The sequence below is a fragment of the Theropithecus gelada genome, chromosome 7b (assembly GCF_003255815.1).
Source record: "Theropithecus gelada isolate Dixy chromosome 7b, Tgel_1.0, whole genome shotgun sequence".
NCBI lineage: Eukaryota > Metazoa > Chordata > Mammalia > Primates > Cercopithecidae > Theropithecus > Theropithecus gelada.
Genome location: NC_037675.1, coordinates 65,456,322 through 65,474,640, shown reverse-complemented (window position 1 = coordinate 65,474,640; position 18,319 = coordinate 65,456,322). Strand labels below are relative to the sequence as shown.

The 18,319-nt window shown below is 39.5% G+C and overlaps 1 protein-coding gene across 2 annotated transcripts in view; it reads right to left on the bottom strand.

Moving 5' to 3' along the window:
* Nucleotides 1–18,319, bottom strand: part of SYNE2 (spectrin repeat containing nuclear envelope protein 2) — a 376,350-nt gene that overhangs the window by 116,163 nt on the left and 241,868 nt on the right. For both annotated transcript variants that reach the window (XM_025391361.1, XM_025391362.1), the window contains exons 61-65: nucleotides 16,638–16,769; nucleotides 12,314–12,508; nucleotides 11,637–11,711; nucleotides 9,037–9,147; nucleotides 3,506–3,622 (exon numbers count right to left, since the gene is read on the bottom strand). In XM_025391361.1, coding sequence (XP_025247146.1) covers nucleotides 3,506–3,622; nucleotides 9,037–9,147; nucleotides 11,637–11,711; nucleotides 12,314–12,508; nucleotides 16,638–16,769 — 630 coding nt within the window. The remainder of the gene's footprint in view (nucleotides 1–3,505; nucleotides 3,623–9,036; nucleotides 9,148–11,636; nucleotides 11,712–12,313; nucleotides 12,509–16,637; nucleotides 16,770–18,319) is intronic.

Below are 18,319 nucleotides of genomic sequence, written 5' to 3'. Positions count from 1 at the left end.
AAGGAAGCTGCATGACTAATCTGGGTTTTATTTTCTAGTTATTTGAACCTGAAAAGAATCCAAAGGGGAAGAGAAGAAAAAAAGAATACTTTCAACCATAGAGCTTCAAGAGCTGAGGGTGGCCTAAGGAACCCACTAGAGATCAGTTCACTTACCTCTTTTTAAAGTCTAAGAAACCCAAGTGCACAGAACGTTTAATCAGCCCACATGCCTCCCTTTTTACCATGTTGCTTCTGAGAAGCACCCAAGTTACTTACCCAAGGTCACACAGTTCTGTGATCTTTTAATTCAGAGTTCCCTGTTTTTTTACACAGTAGCACCCCTGTAAAATACCTACGCTATATGATAGCCCCAAATTCTAAAAGCAAAACTTATTTAAATGGATGTTTTATCACTGTACACCTTCTAGGGGGGAGCTAAAAAGTATTACTACAAGTATTTCTTACTAAATATGTCATCTCTAAAGCATAACTGCAAATTAATAATAGCTAGCCTTTATTGGGCTCTTAACACAAGCAGGCACTGGGCTAAGCATGATACACAGACCACCACCTTATTTCAAAACTAAAACCTATTATTACTTCTAGTGTACAGATGAGGAAACTGGGCTTAGGGAAGCTATTCAAACTGCCTCCTAGTTGTATGGTCACACAACTAGTAAATAGAATCAAAAGCAATCCCTGCTTTCACTACACTTTGGAATCTACAATTCCACATTCTTGACATAATTTCACCAACCTTTTAGTATCCAAGTTAACTTTTCAGTTGGTGAATCACATTGCTTCATTTCTGCATCAACACATCACTGATCTAAATAATCAGTGAAGTAATCAGTTAAAATAAAAAAAACTGCAGTTAAAATGCATGTTGATTTTCTGGCTATTGCCACATTTCATGCCAAAATAGCAAACCTTTACATTTTCTCCTTAATATTTCAGTCAATTCTACAAATACCTGCATATCTCCCCCACTGCTTATGAAATGTAAAACTGAGTACCTAAAGTACAGTACCTAACTGCACGTGAATAAATGCAAAGCATGCCCCTGGAATGCTATGGTGGCGGTTTACTCTGAGGTCATGCCTAGCTTGATTTCACATTTTTCCGTACTAAATATTTATCCTTGGTTGTAATACGGGTCAAGAATGACTCAGAATTTTACTAAAAATTATATAATTACCATTCGGTCCATACACTTAACCCCTGAAACCAAAGGTTTGTTGAGGCTGATAGAAGGCTGATGACATTGGCTGCCTGGTCTCTGCAGAGTCCCCACTTTCCCTCTCTTCAGTGATGTGCTGTGCGGATGAGACAGAAATGACTAAAAGGCAGGAAGACAGTCACCAAGAGGTATGCAACTTGGAGCCAGTAAAGGAGTCCCTGAATAATCAGAAGTGGACAAATTCCTCCTGTAGTAAAGGGTAACATCTATTTTTCCTGCCCCAAGAATTCCTCCCCAGCAAAAGTTCTGAGTTAAGAAGAAAATACAAATACACACATACATAAATTAGTTTAAAAGAGAGTCACTGGAGCCTAATAGTTCAAAGCTCAGGTTCTAAACTCAGAGTCAGAAAGATCTGGGTTTGAATCCTAGCTTTGCCACTTACTAGCTAAATGACCTTGGGCATCTTACTTCTCTGAGCCTCAGTTTCTCTATCTGTAAAGTGGGGTAACAGTAATATTTATCTCATAGAGCTGTTGTTAATGATTAAAAGAGACGGTATATGTAAAATCCCAGTACCTGGCCCATATTAAATGTTCAGTAAGTATTTTGTTAACCTCCTTTTTCTTCCTCCTTCTCTTTATTGTCATCATTATCTAGTATCCACATGGTCAGGGAAAAGACCCTAGAGATCATCCACACCAGCAGAAAGAATATTAAGCAGAATGGCTACTGTAGCTAAAACACCATTGAAGCTACATCTGATTTTTAATTAGGTGTCAAAAATAACATTATGGTGGGAAGATGATTTGAGACCAGGAGTTCGAGACCAGCCTGGGCAACACGGCAGAACTGTGTGTCTGAAAAAAATACAAAAATTAGCCAGGCGTGATAGTGTGTACCTGTGGTCCTAGCCACCCGGAAGGCTAAGGTGGGAGGATCACCTGAGCCCAGGAGGTTGAGGCTCCAGTGAGCCATGATTGTGGTCACTATACTCCAGCCTGGGTGAAGAGTGAGACCATGTCTCAAAAACAAAACAAAACCCAGATTAATTCTGAACAGCAAAAAAAACCTACTGACCAGGTCAGCAACTTTCTTAGCATTGCCACTAGGTGTAAACCTCTCACATTTGTCCACCTTCCTAGACATATATTGTTAAGAGAGACAGAGAATGGAACGGAGGAGGGAAAGAAAGAAGAGAAAGGAGTAACAATTTGAGAACTAAGAGATATTTTTGAAGACTAGACAAAAGATTGGGAGAAAAAAACATAAATACAACTCGGTATAAAAGAAGAGATGCAATAATTAAACAATAAAAACAGCAAAAACATGCCAATATCTTTTACAGGAGCTATTTGGTGAGACCCATGGAGCTTTAGGTCCAGCTAAACACCAAAATTAACTTGAGAAATAGTACCCATCCCCCCACACCCCACTGTAAGGCGTTCTTGAGAACCACTGAGGTACAAGATTCCAAATTAGGAAGCCAGATTAGAATATTCTGGGTTTGATTCCTTATTCCCCCATTCACTAGCCATATATATATATAAAATGGAAATAAATAAATAAATAAATAAATAAATAAATAAATATATTTTTTAAAGACAGAGTCTTGCTCAATCGCCCAGGCAGGCTGGAGTACAGTGGCGCAATCTTGGCTCACTGTAACCTCCTCCTCCCAGATTCAAGCGATTCTCATGCCTCAGCCTCTTGAGTAGTTGGGATTACAGGCATGTGCCACCACGCCCGCCTAATTTTTTTATTTTTAGTAGCGACGGGGTTTCACCATGTTGGTCAGGCTGGTCTCAAACTCCTGATCTCAGGCGATTCGCCCGCCTCGGCCTCCCAAAGTGCTGGGATTACAGGCTTGAGCCACCACGCCTGGCCCACTAGCTATATTTTTATTCCCTGAATTTTGATTTCTTAATTTGTAAACATACAGTTTAAGGGATGAACCTACCTTATACAGTCTGAGGGTTAAACGGATGACTATAAATGCCTTTTATGTAACAGGCTATTAATCAATACCTTCTCTACTTTCTTTGCCCTCATAAGTTCTACCTACAGATTAAAGAAGTAGTCATCAACGGAAAGACTATTTTATGTTCACAAATGGTAAATGAGTGAAAAACGTCTAATTCTCTATGCCATGTCTATTTTCTTTGTAAATATCTGATGACAAGTCTTCCAGTTCTACAGCTTGATAGCACATACCTTCATATGTTAAAGTTCACAAGGAACACTTGGCTTGATGTACAAGGTATTGCAGGACACAGAACACTGGTCATCTCTAGGTGCTAGTCCAGCTATCTGAGCAGCTTACTTATTACCAACCAGGACTTACCTCTTCTGTTTGGTTGGGCCTTAGGGAACGTTCTGGGCCTTGCTCAGTGTTTAGTGAGTCTGGTGTGAGGATCTGTGACATGGAATTATCACAGGTGCTTATTTTCCCATATGCTTCCTGTAAAGAAAAGAATCAGAGCTCCAGAAAAGGTCCTGCCCTGGTGCCACATGAGTTCTTCCTTCTGTGCCTGCTCATTTAACAAACTACTTGCTTGCAAAAAAAGTCAGGTACAATTAGAAAAAAGTTTGTTCATTAGAGAAAAAAATCAGCTTCCCCAAGATTGTCTTTATTTGAAAGACTTACATTCTCCAAACTTCTCTTCTTAATGAGCACATAAAGAATCCAGAGAATTAGGTACTTAAGTAGATTTTTCCAGAAGTATGCTTTGTCTCGTTGAATAATTTTTTAAAAGTATGTCCTTATGAAAATTTAAATTACATGGCCAGGTGTGATGTCTCACACCTACAATCCCAGCACTTTGGAAGGCCAAGGCAGGAGAATTGCTTGTGCTCAGGAGTTTGAGACCAGCCTGAGCAACATGGTAAGATCCTGTCTCTACCGAAATAAACAAACAAACAAACAAACAAACACTTAATTATATGATAAAGGTCACATTTCAAATAGTGGGGAAAAGGTGAATTTATTCCATTTAGGAACAACTACGAAGGCATTTGATGAAAAATATAAGTAGAATTATTGTATTACTCCTAACAATAAATTCTAGTTATGAAAAATATAACTAGAATCCTTGTATTACCCCAACAATAAATTCTCATTGTATTCTCCAAGTTATACCATAAAAATTCTAGGTGTGGGGAAACATGACAAGAAAGGAAAATAATATTAGTATTGACTACATAAAAAAAAAAAATGCACCACAAAAGATACCATAATCTAAGTTAAAGAGAAATAACAAACTGGGATAATTATTATACATAGCATTAATATTCTTTTTTTCTTTTTTGTTTTTTGAGATGGAGTCTCGCTCTGTCGCCCAGGCTGGAATGCAGTGGCTTTATCTCGGCTTTATGCAAGCTCCGCCTCCCAGGTTCACACCATTCTCCTACCTCGGCCTCCCGAGTAGCTGGGACTACAGGTGCCCGCCACCACACCCGGCTAATTTTTTGTATTTTTAGTAGAGACGGGGTTTCACCATGTTAGCCAGGATGGTCTCGATCTCCTGACCTCGTGATCTGCCCACCTCAGCCTCCCAAAGTGCTGGGATTACAGGCGTAAGCCACTGCGCCTGGCCAATATTCTTAATATATTAATTACTCTTATAAATAATAAGGAAAACATCAACCCTTACATAGAAAAACAGTCAAATGGTAGGAACAAGCAAGTCGCAAAAGAAGAGTTACAAAAGCCAATAGGCATCTAAAGACGTATTCAATATTCTTAGAGCATAAATTAATTTAAACCACTGGCTAAGTTTGGCTAAGACTGACAATATCAAAAATCAGCTTAGGGGTCAGGAAATGCAATTCCATGTATACCTAGGAGAAAAAGAATTGGTACAGCCTTTCTTTTTTCTTTTTTTTTTTGAGACAGGTCCTCACTTTGTCATCCAGGTTGCGGTGCAGTGGCGCAATCTTAGCTCACTGCAGCCTTCATCTCCCAGGCTCAAGTGACCCTCCCGCCTCAGTCTCTGGGACTATAGGCACCCGCCACTGCGCCTGGCTAATTTTTATATTTTTTTTACAGAGACAGGGTTTCACTATGTTGCCCAGGCTGGTCTTGAAGTCCTGAGCTCAAGCTGTCCACCCACCTCAGCCTCCCAAGGTGCTAGGATTACAGGCATGAGACACTGTGCCTAGCTTGGTATAAACTTTCTAGAAGGCAGTTTGAAAATGTGTGTCACATTTTAAATGGATATATACTCTGATTCAGCAAGCCTTCTTTTAAGGTTAACCAAAGTTAAGCAATGGGAAAATGACATGTACACAAAGAATTAACACAACGTGGGAGAAAGCATGTGGATATTATAATCAACCAACCTTGACTGCTCTACCTGCAAGTTGTGTGATCTCGGACAAATTAACCTGAACTCTCTGAACCTCAGTTACTTCACCTTTAAAATGGGAATAAAAACTATTTCACCCACGCTTGCAATTTAGTCACATATACATGGCATTTAGCATTTCCTAACAAAATGTTAGTGTCTTTTCAGCTTCTTCTACTGAAAACAGTGACTGTTATCAGAAAGGTATAAACCAAGAACTAAAGGTAGAGATTAGATAAAATCAGAAAGGTAGGTAGGGATCAGGAAAATCTGGAATGCCAGGATAAGTTTGCATTTTCTTCAGTAGATAATCAGACTCCATGAAGAATTTTAAGCTGAGGTTTAGCATGATTGGTTTTAGGAAAAGTCATCAGTATTTTATAAGATGTATTAGGAAAAACAATTGGAAATTGTAAACCAATTAGAGGGCTACTCCAAAAGTCCAGGGAAGTAATAAGAATTGCTTGAAATAAGACGATAGCAAAAATAATGGGAGGAGAGGTGAATGGACATCATTGGCCACTGACAGGATGTGAAAGGTGAGAGAAATGAGGCACCTAATAGAACTCCAAAGTTTATCTCTGAGAAAATAATGGCACCATCAGCAGACATTGAGAAATTAGTAAGAGGAGCAAGCTTTGAAGGAAAGTTGGTAAAATGGGTTTGAGTTGGAGAAACTCCATCCCAAAAACGTCTATCAGGAGGATAGAAACGTAGAATAGATTTATAGATTTAAGGGAAAAGCCAAGACTAGAGATTTAGTTTGGTAATCACTGGCATAGAGGTGACCAAAAAGCTCTCAGAGGAAATAAAATTGCCCTGAAAGAAAACAGAGAGGCTGGGCGCAGTGGCTCACACCTGTAATCCCAGCATTTTGGGAGGCCAAGGCGGGCGGATCATCTGAGGTCAAGAGTTCAAGATCAGCCTGGCCAACATGGCAAAACTCTGTCTCTACTAAAAATAAAAAAATTAGCCAGGCATGGTGGCAGGTGCCTGTAATCCCAGCTGCTCGAGAGGCTGAAGCAGGAGAATCGCTTGAACCCAGGAGGCAGAGGTTGCAGTGAGCTGAGATTGCACCACTGCACTCCAGCCTGGGCGACACATCGAGACTCCGTCTCAAAAAAAAAGAAAACAGGGAGAAGGAAGAAGGCAGAACATTGGGGGAATGCCTAGCATCACAGACGAAAGAGAAAGAGGGGCAAGAAAAGGAGATGGAGGAGGGACTAGAGGTAGAAGGGAGAGGGAAGAACAGAATTAAGAAAGTTAAAGGAACACCACAGTTAAAGAAGGAAGAGGTGGTCAATCCCAGAGAGGTCAACAAGGATTAGGACTAATAAAAGGGCACTAAATTGGTGCTCCAGAAATCAATGGCAGTTTAAGCACAGCCAGAGGCTGAAACAAGGTTACAAAAGGGGCCTAGGGAGTGGAGCACCAAGGAAAGACCTTCAGTAGCAAATGAAAGAGGAAGTGTAGTAATTAACATGGGAAGCAGGATCAAGAAATTCAGTTCATTAAAGTACCATACTGAGCTGAGTATAGGATATAAATGATAAGCTTCTTTCCACTCATGAAATCATATCAGATGTATTCATAAAAATGTGCTAAGTCACAATTGAGGTTCAGAATCCTATTGGAAAACAGGGAAAGAGACAGCAATTTTCCTTGCAGGATGTCAGGAGGTTTCTTGGAGCAGGGGAAGTTGAGATGGGTCTTTGTGGACGGGAATGAAGTCTACAGCCAGGCATGGAGAAAGGGCACCCCAGGGACCAAAGCCTTCTGTGGAGCCACTGAAGATGCAGGCTGGTTCTGAAACTATCTCTCTGTTTGAAGTAGTGGGGCCACAAGGAAGAGAACATGTTAGGGAGAGGAAGCCTGAGTACTGAGGTAGAGAAGGAAGGAACCTAGCCAGAGGCAGAGACTGACAAGGCTGGTACAGGCAGAGAATGGTGCCAACGATTAGGGAAAGAGTTGGCATGAGAGCGGGGCGGGGGTCAGCCCTGGACAGGAGGCAGGAGCGAGAGGTGTATGGATCACGAGGATGCAGAGATCTTCCGGGAGCAAAGGAAGAACGTGGTTCATAGGCTTACGATGATTTTCTAAAGTGAGGGCATTTGAGAGATTGGAAAATATTTAGAATGTCATAAGGAGCAAAAAAGACTTAGCACATCTAATTTATCTTACATACTACTTTGTTCCACACACACAAAAAAAGATTATGGAGAGACCCTCCACTCAATACTCCCCAAAGAGCGGCATGTTAATTTAAATGCTTGGGTAAAACAGTGCAGTGAAGCTTTTAGCTGCTCCTTTGAGTTATCTGTTTGGTCAGTTTGGATTTTCACATATATGGAGTTTTCTTCAAAAAAAGTACTCTCCTGTTATCACTGAGTACACAATAGAAATAGAACCAAGCAGGGGCTCACTAAGGCTGTCTTTGCGTTTGTGCAAAGGTGATGTCAGAAGCTTTCAAAGATTCACGGTAGCCAAGAGAGAGAAGCAACCTAAGTGTCCATCAACTGATGAATGAAGAAAGAACGCATGGCATATATATACAACGGAGTACTATCCAGTCTTCAAAATGAAGGAGATTCCATCATTTGTGACAATATGGATAAACCTAAAGACATTATGTTAAGTGAAATAAGCCAGGCACAGAATGATAAATACCGGATGATCTCATTTACATGTGTAATCTAAAAATACGGACTGCATAGAAGCAGAGAATAGGGTGGTGGTTACCAGGGCTGTTGGGGTGGAGGGTGGGGGCTGAGAGAGGGCCTGGGGAAACGTTGGTCAAAGGATACAAAATTTTAGTTGAACAGGAGGAATAAATTCAAGAGAATCTATGTATAACTTGGCAATTATAGTTAATAATAATGTATACTTAAAAGTTGCTAAGTGACTAGATTTTAGGTATTCTAATTACTGAAAATATGACAAATATGTGAGGTAATGCATATGTTAATTAGCTTGATATAGCCATTTCCAATGTATACACATTAAAAACATGTTGTATACCATAAATATATACAATTGTTGTCAGCTAAAAAAAAAAAAAAAAAAAAATTCAGCCCATTGCAGGTTCCCTCCCTAAGCATTCCTTTAAACAAGATAGTTCTTTACTACCCTTAATTTTATTCCTTGTCTGAGCTACAAATGGGCATTTTAAAGGTTTAGGCAGTGCTGACTGAAAAACAAACAAAGTAAAGGGGAAAGAGAGGAAGCAAAGTTAACATAGAAAGTCGGGCAACATGGTGAAACCCCATCTCTACTAAAAATACAAAAAATCAGCTGGGCGTGTTGACGTGTGCCTGTAATCCCAGCTACTTGGGAGGCTGAAGCAGGAGAATTGCTTGAACCTAGGAGGCAGAGGTTGCAGTGAACTGAGATCATGCCACTGCACTCCAGCCTGGGCAACAGAGCAAGACTCTGTCTCCGGGGTGTGGGGGAAAGAAAGTCATGCAAAAATAGATCTCTGCTCCCCCCTACCCTCATAACCCCTAAGTGTGGTTGATATGCCCAGCATTACCTGAACAATTGTTCCAGAGGATGAGGAAGCTCTGTCTTCTTCCATGTCCTTGTCATGCTTCCAAAGTGAAGACCAAGACTGAGGAGATGGCTCTGCCTTCTCATCTCCATTCTATCACAGTAATCGATTGGTTAGCAAAGGGAAGAGCTTCCCTTCCTGTCATAACCGGCGCCCTACTCACTCACCTCTTTTATACCAGACTCAACTTATCAGGCGGTGTAACCACAGCCCTTTATTGCAGCCCTCCCCCATTTTTTTAATCTGTATTTTTTGCTAACTATATCATGTTTACAAATGTAGCTGCTCTTCCTAAAGCCTAGAACATACTTTTAAAAGTAGGGGCTCGGCTCATATCACACAAAGGAAATCTTTAAAACGGTGCTTTTAGGAACTTAATCTGCTTTGATCGATGTAACGTTAAATGGTATCTTTGAGGCCAGGTACTGTGACTCACACCCGTAATCCCAGCACTTTGGGAGGCTGAAGTGCAAGGATCACTTGAGGCCAGGAGTTGGAGGTTGCAGTGAGCACCACTACACTCTAGCTTGGGCAACAGAGTGAGATGCTGTCTCTAAATAAATATTTAAAAATACATAACAGTTAGAAAAATTAAAATGCTATCTTTAAAATTACAGCCTCAAGGGTATAAGAAAAAATGTTCAACATCACTAAACACCAGGGAAATGCAAATTAAAACCACAGTGAGATACTACTTTATACCTGTTAGAATGGCTTATATCAAAAAGATAAAAAAATAACAAGTGGTCATGAGGATGTGGAGAAAATAGAACCCCTGAATACTGTCGGTGGGAATGTAAATTGGTACAGTATCGAGGTTCCTCAAAAAATTAAAAATAGAACCAGCAATCCCACTACTGAGTATATATCCAAAGGAAAAAACTCAGTATGTCAAAGAAACGTCTGCACTCCCATGTTCAATACAACATTGTTCACAACAACCAAGATACGGAATTAACCTAAGTGTCCACCAACAAAAGAACGGATAAAGAAAATGTGGTTATATATACATAGTGAAATACTATTTGGCCTTAAAAAATAAGGAAATTCTGTCATTTGCAACAACATGGGTAAATTTAGAGGATCTTCTGTTAAATGAAATAATTCAGGCACAGAAGGACACATACCACATCATCTCCCTTCTATGTGGAATGTAAAAAAAAAAAAAAAAAAAAAAAAACTCATAGAAGCAGAGAATAAAACAATGGTTACCAGCGACCATGGATTACAAAAATGTTTGTCAACGGGCATTAAAAAAAAGGGCACAGGAGGAATAAGTTCAAGGGATCTTTTGTATATCATGGTGACTGTAGTTAATATATGTTTGAAAATCACAAAGAGTGTAGATTTTAAGTGTTCTCATTATCAAAAAAAAAGGTATGTGAGGTAATGTGTATGTTAATTAGCTCAATTTAGCCATTCCACAATGCATATATACATATACTGTATCAAAACATCATACATATCATAAATATATATAATTTTTTTTTGAGACCGAGTTTTGCTCTTGTCACCCAGGCTGGAGTGCAATGGCATCATCTTGGCTCACTGCAACCTCTGCCTCCTGGGTTCAAGTGATTCTCCTGCCTCAGCCTCCCGAGTAGGGGGAACTGTAGGCGCGTGCCACCACACCCGGCAAATTTTTTTGAATGTATACAATTTTTACTTGTCAATTTTTTTTTTTCTTTTAATCACAGCTTGATGAACATGTACTTTTTTGTTGCTGTCAAAGACAACACTATAAACATCAGCTCAGAAGCAAATACACGTCTCAAACTAACATCGTACTGAAGTCACTCTTTCTGGTCCCTGGTCCCTCCATTATTCTCTGCCATGAAGGGGTATAAGTTGTCTGATGGTCACAGAGCACAGTAAAGTTTAACTCGTCCTTGTCACAGTTCCACCATGTCCTAGCGACACACTCTAGGATAAGAGGTCTGTTTTGTGTGACAGTGGAGCTACTTAACCATCTATAAAATGAGCCCAAAAAGTGTCTGGTGGTTACGTGCGAGTCACAAAAACTGTAAGTTGCTTCAATTTTCTTCCTTTTGTCATAAGACCCATTGCAACTTATTTTTTTCAAGTATGAAATGGAAACTGATGTCAGAAAAGACAACTGAAAATGTCTCTTTCAACCAGTTATAATTAAGTAGTACAAATTCTTAGTTTGAGTTGCTAACACAACTCTCTGTGTCATTGGAAATGCTGTTTTAGACCAAAAGAGTAATTGAAATGTGGAAAAATACAGTTCTAAAAATGAGACCAGGAGTGCCAAACAAACAGCGTGCTCTCAAAACTTCAGAGAAAGTCCTCAGAAATCAGGTTACTACAGAGAACTTCTTCACCTTCTCCCGTATGCCAGCGAGAGTGCCTGAATTACATTCATCTCACTCTTACATGGTGAAGTAGGTTTCCATACACTTAAACATTAATAACGTAAGAGAACTACTTCAATCATACTTTTAAAATATCAGCATTAATTTAAAAAATTCTTATGTTTCCATTCACTTTAAGATCTTTTCATTGACTTCTTTTAGAGGCCTGGCTCTAACAAACTTTAACAAGAAAATCATTTCCCTTACTTCGCTCTTCACGGAACTTTCTTCCACCTCTTCCTCGACTGCTGCCAGGTAAGACATGGAGCCTCTTCTGTTCAACTGAAAGGCACAGCACAAGAATACCTGCAGTCTGCTTGCCAGTCAACATCACCAAGATCCCTGTCCGGCTGCATTTTTTGTAGGTAATTTTTTATTCACTATATTGAAGATGCCCACCCCCACAAGGAGGCTCTGTCTCCTGCTCCATTCAGCTCCTCCAGCCGGATATCCCAAGTCAGTCAAACCTTAGGTCTTGACATTTTCATGGCCCCCTGTGGCCCCTCATCAAACAATTAAAGAATGTGATTCATTGATGTGACTGCAGAGAAGACTTAGGCACTGGGCCCTTCTTAAGTCTGCAAAGGGCTGACTTTTCCATACGAAGATACTTCAAAGGGAGGCTAGATCGATCTGCCTGTGAAATTTTATAAGCGTGTCCTAAAGTAATTCAGGCGTTAAGAATTCTGGGTGGAGTCCAGAACAGGCACACCCTGAGGATTTATATTCACTAGTAAACAACTTCAGGTTGAGTATTTCCACTTCTAAAAATTCCTTTACTACAAGCCATAGATATAGATGCCACAGGTCATTTAGGTGGAAAACACTATCCATTAATGCTCTTGTGGAGTGTGGGGCCAGCATTAACCTCAAGTCATACCCACCTTCCGCTCAGAAGCATCTCTCTCCGCCACTCCACCCTCCTCTGATGCTACAGCTGGCAGCCTATCTCTTTCTACTTCCTGTTCTTGCTTCAAATGCTGGTGAAGGTTTAGTACAGTGGCCTTCAGGTCCACCAACAGGTCTTCTTTTTTTTGGTTCAAACTCAGAATCTGTTTTTCCATATCTTCGATTTCTCCCTGTGTAGAAAGAGTGTTTGCATAGGTTTGAGAAGTCTGAGGCCTCTGCGGGCCCAGAACAGCCTGCTTCCTTTGGTACAAGGGCTGAAGATTTTTCTCTGCTGTTTGGTTTACAAAGCCAGAAGCTAGTCTCTGGTACAGTATAGCTCCTTTCCATCCTGGCTGCATTTCCAAAGGTCCTGTGTAGGGTTTATAAGCTATAGGATGCCTCAGCCTTACCAGAAACCTTGTGAATCAAATCCCTGGGGGTTAAGCCAAAGCGTGGAAACTTGTAACATGCTCCACAGATGACTGTGGTGTGTGGCCAGGGTTGGGAGCTACTGCTCCAGTGGCTAGCTACAGGACTGAGAGAACCAGGATCCACAGGGGAGGGCCCAGGAGTCTGCACACTAACTAACACCACACAAGTGCCTTATGCATACTTCCCATTGTGTCCCAAAGCATATTAAAAATGCATGTCCCCAGGAGACATGTTCCCATGTCTTTCCAGGAAAATCTTAAGCAGACTAACATTTGGGAACCACTGAGAGAAAATGAAGATAGAAATCTCATTCTTTTATTATCATCTCTGAAGACTTCTTTGGTATTACTAAATTCATTTTTTTTAAAGCACAGTCTATTCTGCTCAATCATTTACTTTTTCTACAGTAAAATCTTCCTACTAAATAAGAATAAATAAACAAATAAGGGTACCATGTAGTATAACTTATTATGGGAATGATGGACAGATGATCCCAACCTTCATAATGTTACTTTTTTAACATTTGTATTATTGACATGTGCAAATAAAATTTCTTATACATGGCAGATATGCAGATGCCCAGTGTCTGTCTGAGATGATTATAGGATTATAGATTCTTAGATTTGGAAGAAATAGCAGGTGACAAATACACTAACATCCTCCTCTCTAGCACCTCTGAGAGATGTCATTCAACTTGCCGGAGGTCCTGAAGTGAGTGCTGCATCAGAAGCAGTCTGCTCCTTTTTAGAAAACCTTCATGTGTTTGAAATTTGTTCCTAATATATTCCTTAAACCCCTATTCTTTCCTCCTCCTTTCTTCCTTTCTTGCTGTTGGTTCATCCACCCACCCATCCTACAGATAGTCACAGAAGCATTAATTTTCTTACAGAACAGAGAAACGTAATCTGTCTCCACCTGCAAGACAGAGTTCTAAAGGCCAGAGAAGGAAGGTGATTTGTCCAATGCTGCAGCTAGCACACAGTAGAGCATAGGCCTGGGCTTTCTCCTGGCTCTACCGCACACATTCCTATGCCAATACCCCTATTGTGTCTGAAGTCAAAATTTCTGTGATTGCTTTTGGGAAATAACAATGGTTTGACTTAAATCTGAGTTGGCTGTATTTTGTGTTCCATTTTCAATAAACACTAAACTTTAGAGGTACACTGCCTCCCGACAAGAGCGATACTATAGCCACTAGAATAACAGAAACAGAGTAGAGGCACAGTCCTACATGGAGCAGCTGCTCTCAAGGCAGCATCTGCAGACCCCTGGCCACAGTCCATAAGGTCCAGATCATTTTCATTACACTAAAATGCTATTTGCCTTTTATACTGTGCTGACATTTGCACTGATGGCATAAAAGCAATGGTGGGGAAAACTACTGGCACCTTATATGAATCAAGGCATGCACACCAAGTATTTTAGTTATTACCGGGTTCTTCACTTTGATGTATTTATAGTAAAAAAATTTCCATTTTCCTTAAGAATGCCCTTGATAAAAATATGTGCCTTAGTTTATTTGTGCTGCCATAACAGAATATCTGTGATTGGGTAATTTATAAAGAACAGAAATTTATTTCTTACAGTTCTGGAGACTGGGAAGTCCAGGATCAAAGTACTGGGGGGTTTGGTGTCTGGTGAGGGCTGTTCTCTGTTTCCAAGATGGTGCATTGAACACTACATCTTCCTGAAGGGAGGTTTGTCATGTTCTCACATGGCACAAAGCAGAAGGGCAAAAATGGGTGAATTCCCTCCCTCAAGCCCTTTTCTGAGGGCACCTAATCCCATTCATGAGGGAGGAGCCCTCATGACTCAATCACCTCCCAATGGCCACACCTCCCGATACTGCTGTGTTGGTGATCAAGTTTCAACATGAATAAAAATGTTGGGGGGGGGGGACATTTTTTGGGAGGACAAAAACATTCAAACTGCAGCAGTATATATTTTCACTATTCTTTGTGGAAAAACGGAAAGTATGCATATGGCACTTCTGCTGCATATGAAGGGCCAATGGTTGAGAAAAAGCACTTATGCTACTGTTTGAGTTGTAAGCTGAACTATCCTTTTTATTCACAGAACACTATTTTTACTTGAAAAAAAAGCCACCTGATAAACTGTATTGCTTTCCTTAAATACTAAAAGATTTTTTTCTGAAGAGATAGGTGTTAATATTAACAAGTACGATTCAAAGAAATATTGACTCTTGAAATGTGTCAACATTTGGAAGATCTGCACAACTCAGTTAATCAGGATTTTCCAAGTGATTGAGTGTGATGTTATAAAATCATGCATTGTTAGAAGATCCATTCGAAGTACAAAGTAGACCAGTAAATTTTAATGTAAGAACGTATAAAGTTCATTGACATGGGTTCAGATTCCATTTACAATTAATATGTAATTTGCACTTGTTGGGTTTTAGTAGAGTTTCAAAGAAAAATGTCCACAATTATTCAAAAGGACTATTAAAATATCCCTCCATCTTCCAAGTGCATGTCTTTGAGAGGCTGTATTGTCTTCGTATACTTAAAACAAAACTACATGCCTCAACAGATCAAATGCAGAAACATAAGAATCTGCCTATTAGGTGGGTGCCAAAGTAATCATGGTTTTTGTCATTACTTTCAATGGCAAAACCGGAATTACTTTTGCACTGACCTAATATTAAACCAGATATTAAAGAGATTACAAATACATAAAACAATGTCCCTCTTCTCATTACTATTTGTTTTAGAAAATATAACTACTTAAAAAAATGTTATTTCTACTCCAGCCTGGGTAACACAGTGAGACCTCATCTCTAAAAAAAAAAAAAAGAATAATAAAAATAGTTATTCCTATTAAAATATAGTGGGTTTATTATTGTTGTTTAAAAACTAAACGAATGTTTTTACATTTCTGAGTTTTAATTTCGTTATCAATGGATATAATTCATATAAACAAAAGCTCTTTGGGATCCCTGATTTTTTAGCATAAGGGGAAATCTAATATTTTTACAATATTGAGTCTTTATTACTGATTGGGAATTATTGATCCACCATCTAACAGCTGTGTCATCTTGTACTCTCCTGTACTTCACTGTAGATGTCAAATCACTTGCCCCAGGTCTCACAGCTGGCAAGTAGTGTTACCTTCCTTTGAGTACCATATTAATTGCTTGTCTGCATCAATTTGATGGCAAGAAAAAAAGCAGCTCTCTATTACTCCTACCATACAATCAGGTTTTTTGTTGTTGTTGTTGTTTATGGAAATGTTACTTCAAAAACAAAGACTGAAAAAACCTAGCAATAGGTTACCATGCAAACCATTGTAACTGAATCTACATGACACTGTTAATTCTGACATATGGCAATATGTTAGTATGGCAATACTGCTTAGAATATGGAATTCTTTATTACAATAGTATTCAGGGTCTTCACTGCTGAAGCCCAGCCTGCCCACACTGCCTGACTCTATCTCAGAAAGTCAGGTGGTCCAAATATCCTGTATGTTATATCAGGTTCTTTGGTACTAGAGCAAATTCAGATCAAAACGCATCAAGCTGAGGCCAAGGGCACTTAAAAAGCCCTCCATTAAAGGAGGAGATGTGGCAGCCCTGGCTCAGTTTCTGGGGTTAGGGCTGCCCAGGCTACAAACGGATAAGGCTTCTCTTGATTAAACATCAGGGGCTACAATTTTATCACTTTTTAGTAATGATAATTATATAATCATCTATTTTATGAAATAGGGATGGAAAGTAAACACACACAGAAATACCTTCAATTGTTACAGAGAAATAGGAACTTACACTGTACCACTAGAAAGGCGTCTAGACACCAAAGCCTTAGTAAGTATTAAATAAATGGACGGATGGACAAATGAAACATACCTTTATGAATGAAAGAAACATACCTGTAGTTGTGGCAGCTTGGCAGCTTGGTCTGGTGACATATGTTCAAGGGAGAACTGAGCTGAATAATTATTTAAGATCTGTTTCAAATTTTCTATTTCTTCATCACATTCATTGGTCTGTTTTATGACTACCTATAAAATAACCCCCACAAAAAAGAATATTTGTCATAATCTAAGCAGATTAATGGACTATTTTCATTGTTTTGCTCCACAGAAGTTTTAATCACTCACGGCAAATATGCACCCATTGAGATTTCAATAGGACGTGGTAGCCTAAACAGAGAGAAGAATGTTTGCAAAGCTGACACCTGATCTTCTTGCTCTACTAGATGCCAGAGCACCTTGGGCAGTGCTTAAAGTACAAGTCTCACTGGACACACCTTTGCTCTTAAGTATTTCCAGTCCAGTGCGTTTATTCTGGAAAGCATTTTATGGCATGTTAACATAAAGTTGCCAACTTTTGAGAATTTACTGACAAGTCACATACACCATTTTAATACATATTCCATGGCGGGGGGGGCAGGCTTTCCGCATAGAAAGGTGACATAACTGATTCAGACAGAACAAAGCATGTGATGTCAGTGATGATGGGTTTTCCCAGTCCAGACTCATCTTCACCTGGTACCCCTTGGGATCAGTGATGTGTATTTTATGAGTAAGAGGCTGAGGGTTCAAGAACATTCTGAATTTGCAGAATAAGGCAAAACTAACCGGAACAATACCTGGCATCTAGTGTTAGGGGGGCAGCGAAGCTCCGACCTATCTGGGGACTAAATAGTATGATTAAGTATGATGAAAAACAAAGAAACAGACTTCAAAAGAAAAACTAGATACTTCTTTGGTATGCTACATAGTGAAGCAAAATGCCTTTTAAAACTACAAAGTTTCTAGCTAACACGGAATTCTTCCTTGTATTTTCTTTAATATTTAACCATAATTTTAGCTGTAGGCTGGAAATGAATAACTATGTTCACTGTGCACATCTGCTCCCCAGCCCTCAATAATGAACTACATCCTGTTACTCCCCACAAAAGTAATTTGTCTTATTTTCTACAACGAGGGCACTTACAACATCTAAAGTAGAAATTAAAGGAAATGTACCATATTCTAATGATTGTCATCACCACTGTCTTCCTTAGCTTTGAAATATCTGAGGGGACATCTGATTGCCACCAGCACAATGAGATGGAAAATTTGAGCAGCACAGTTTGATACCTAACTTGGCACAAAATAGAAGTTCCTCTTCTATTTCACCCTTTTCATCTATGAAGAAGCCACTTGAAAGCATAGTTAGGACTGTGGCTTTCTTCTTCTGACCAGGAGACCAATAAAGCACAAGAGGATGAAAATAATAGATCAAATTATGTATTTTTTTCTTCTCTTTATATTATTACAAGATAGTACACACTGAGTGCTAGATCTTCTTTCTCTCTGTGGGTGTTATAGAATGACATCATTGACCAGTAGCCAGACCAGAGAAACTGAGTTAAGACTCAAACCAGAGAGTATAGTCTCCTCAAACCTTAGGAGAACAGAGTGGCCACCAAAATGTACATGAAATTTAACAGGGATTAAGACACAGTTATTTTTCTTCTTATAAACAGAAGGCCGTCATGAAAAATGAAAAATAACCCCTACAGTGACCCATCTAATCAGGAAAGGCAGCAGGCAGGAGGTCGACG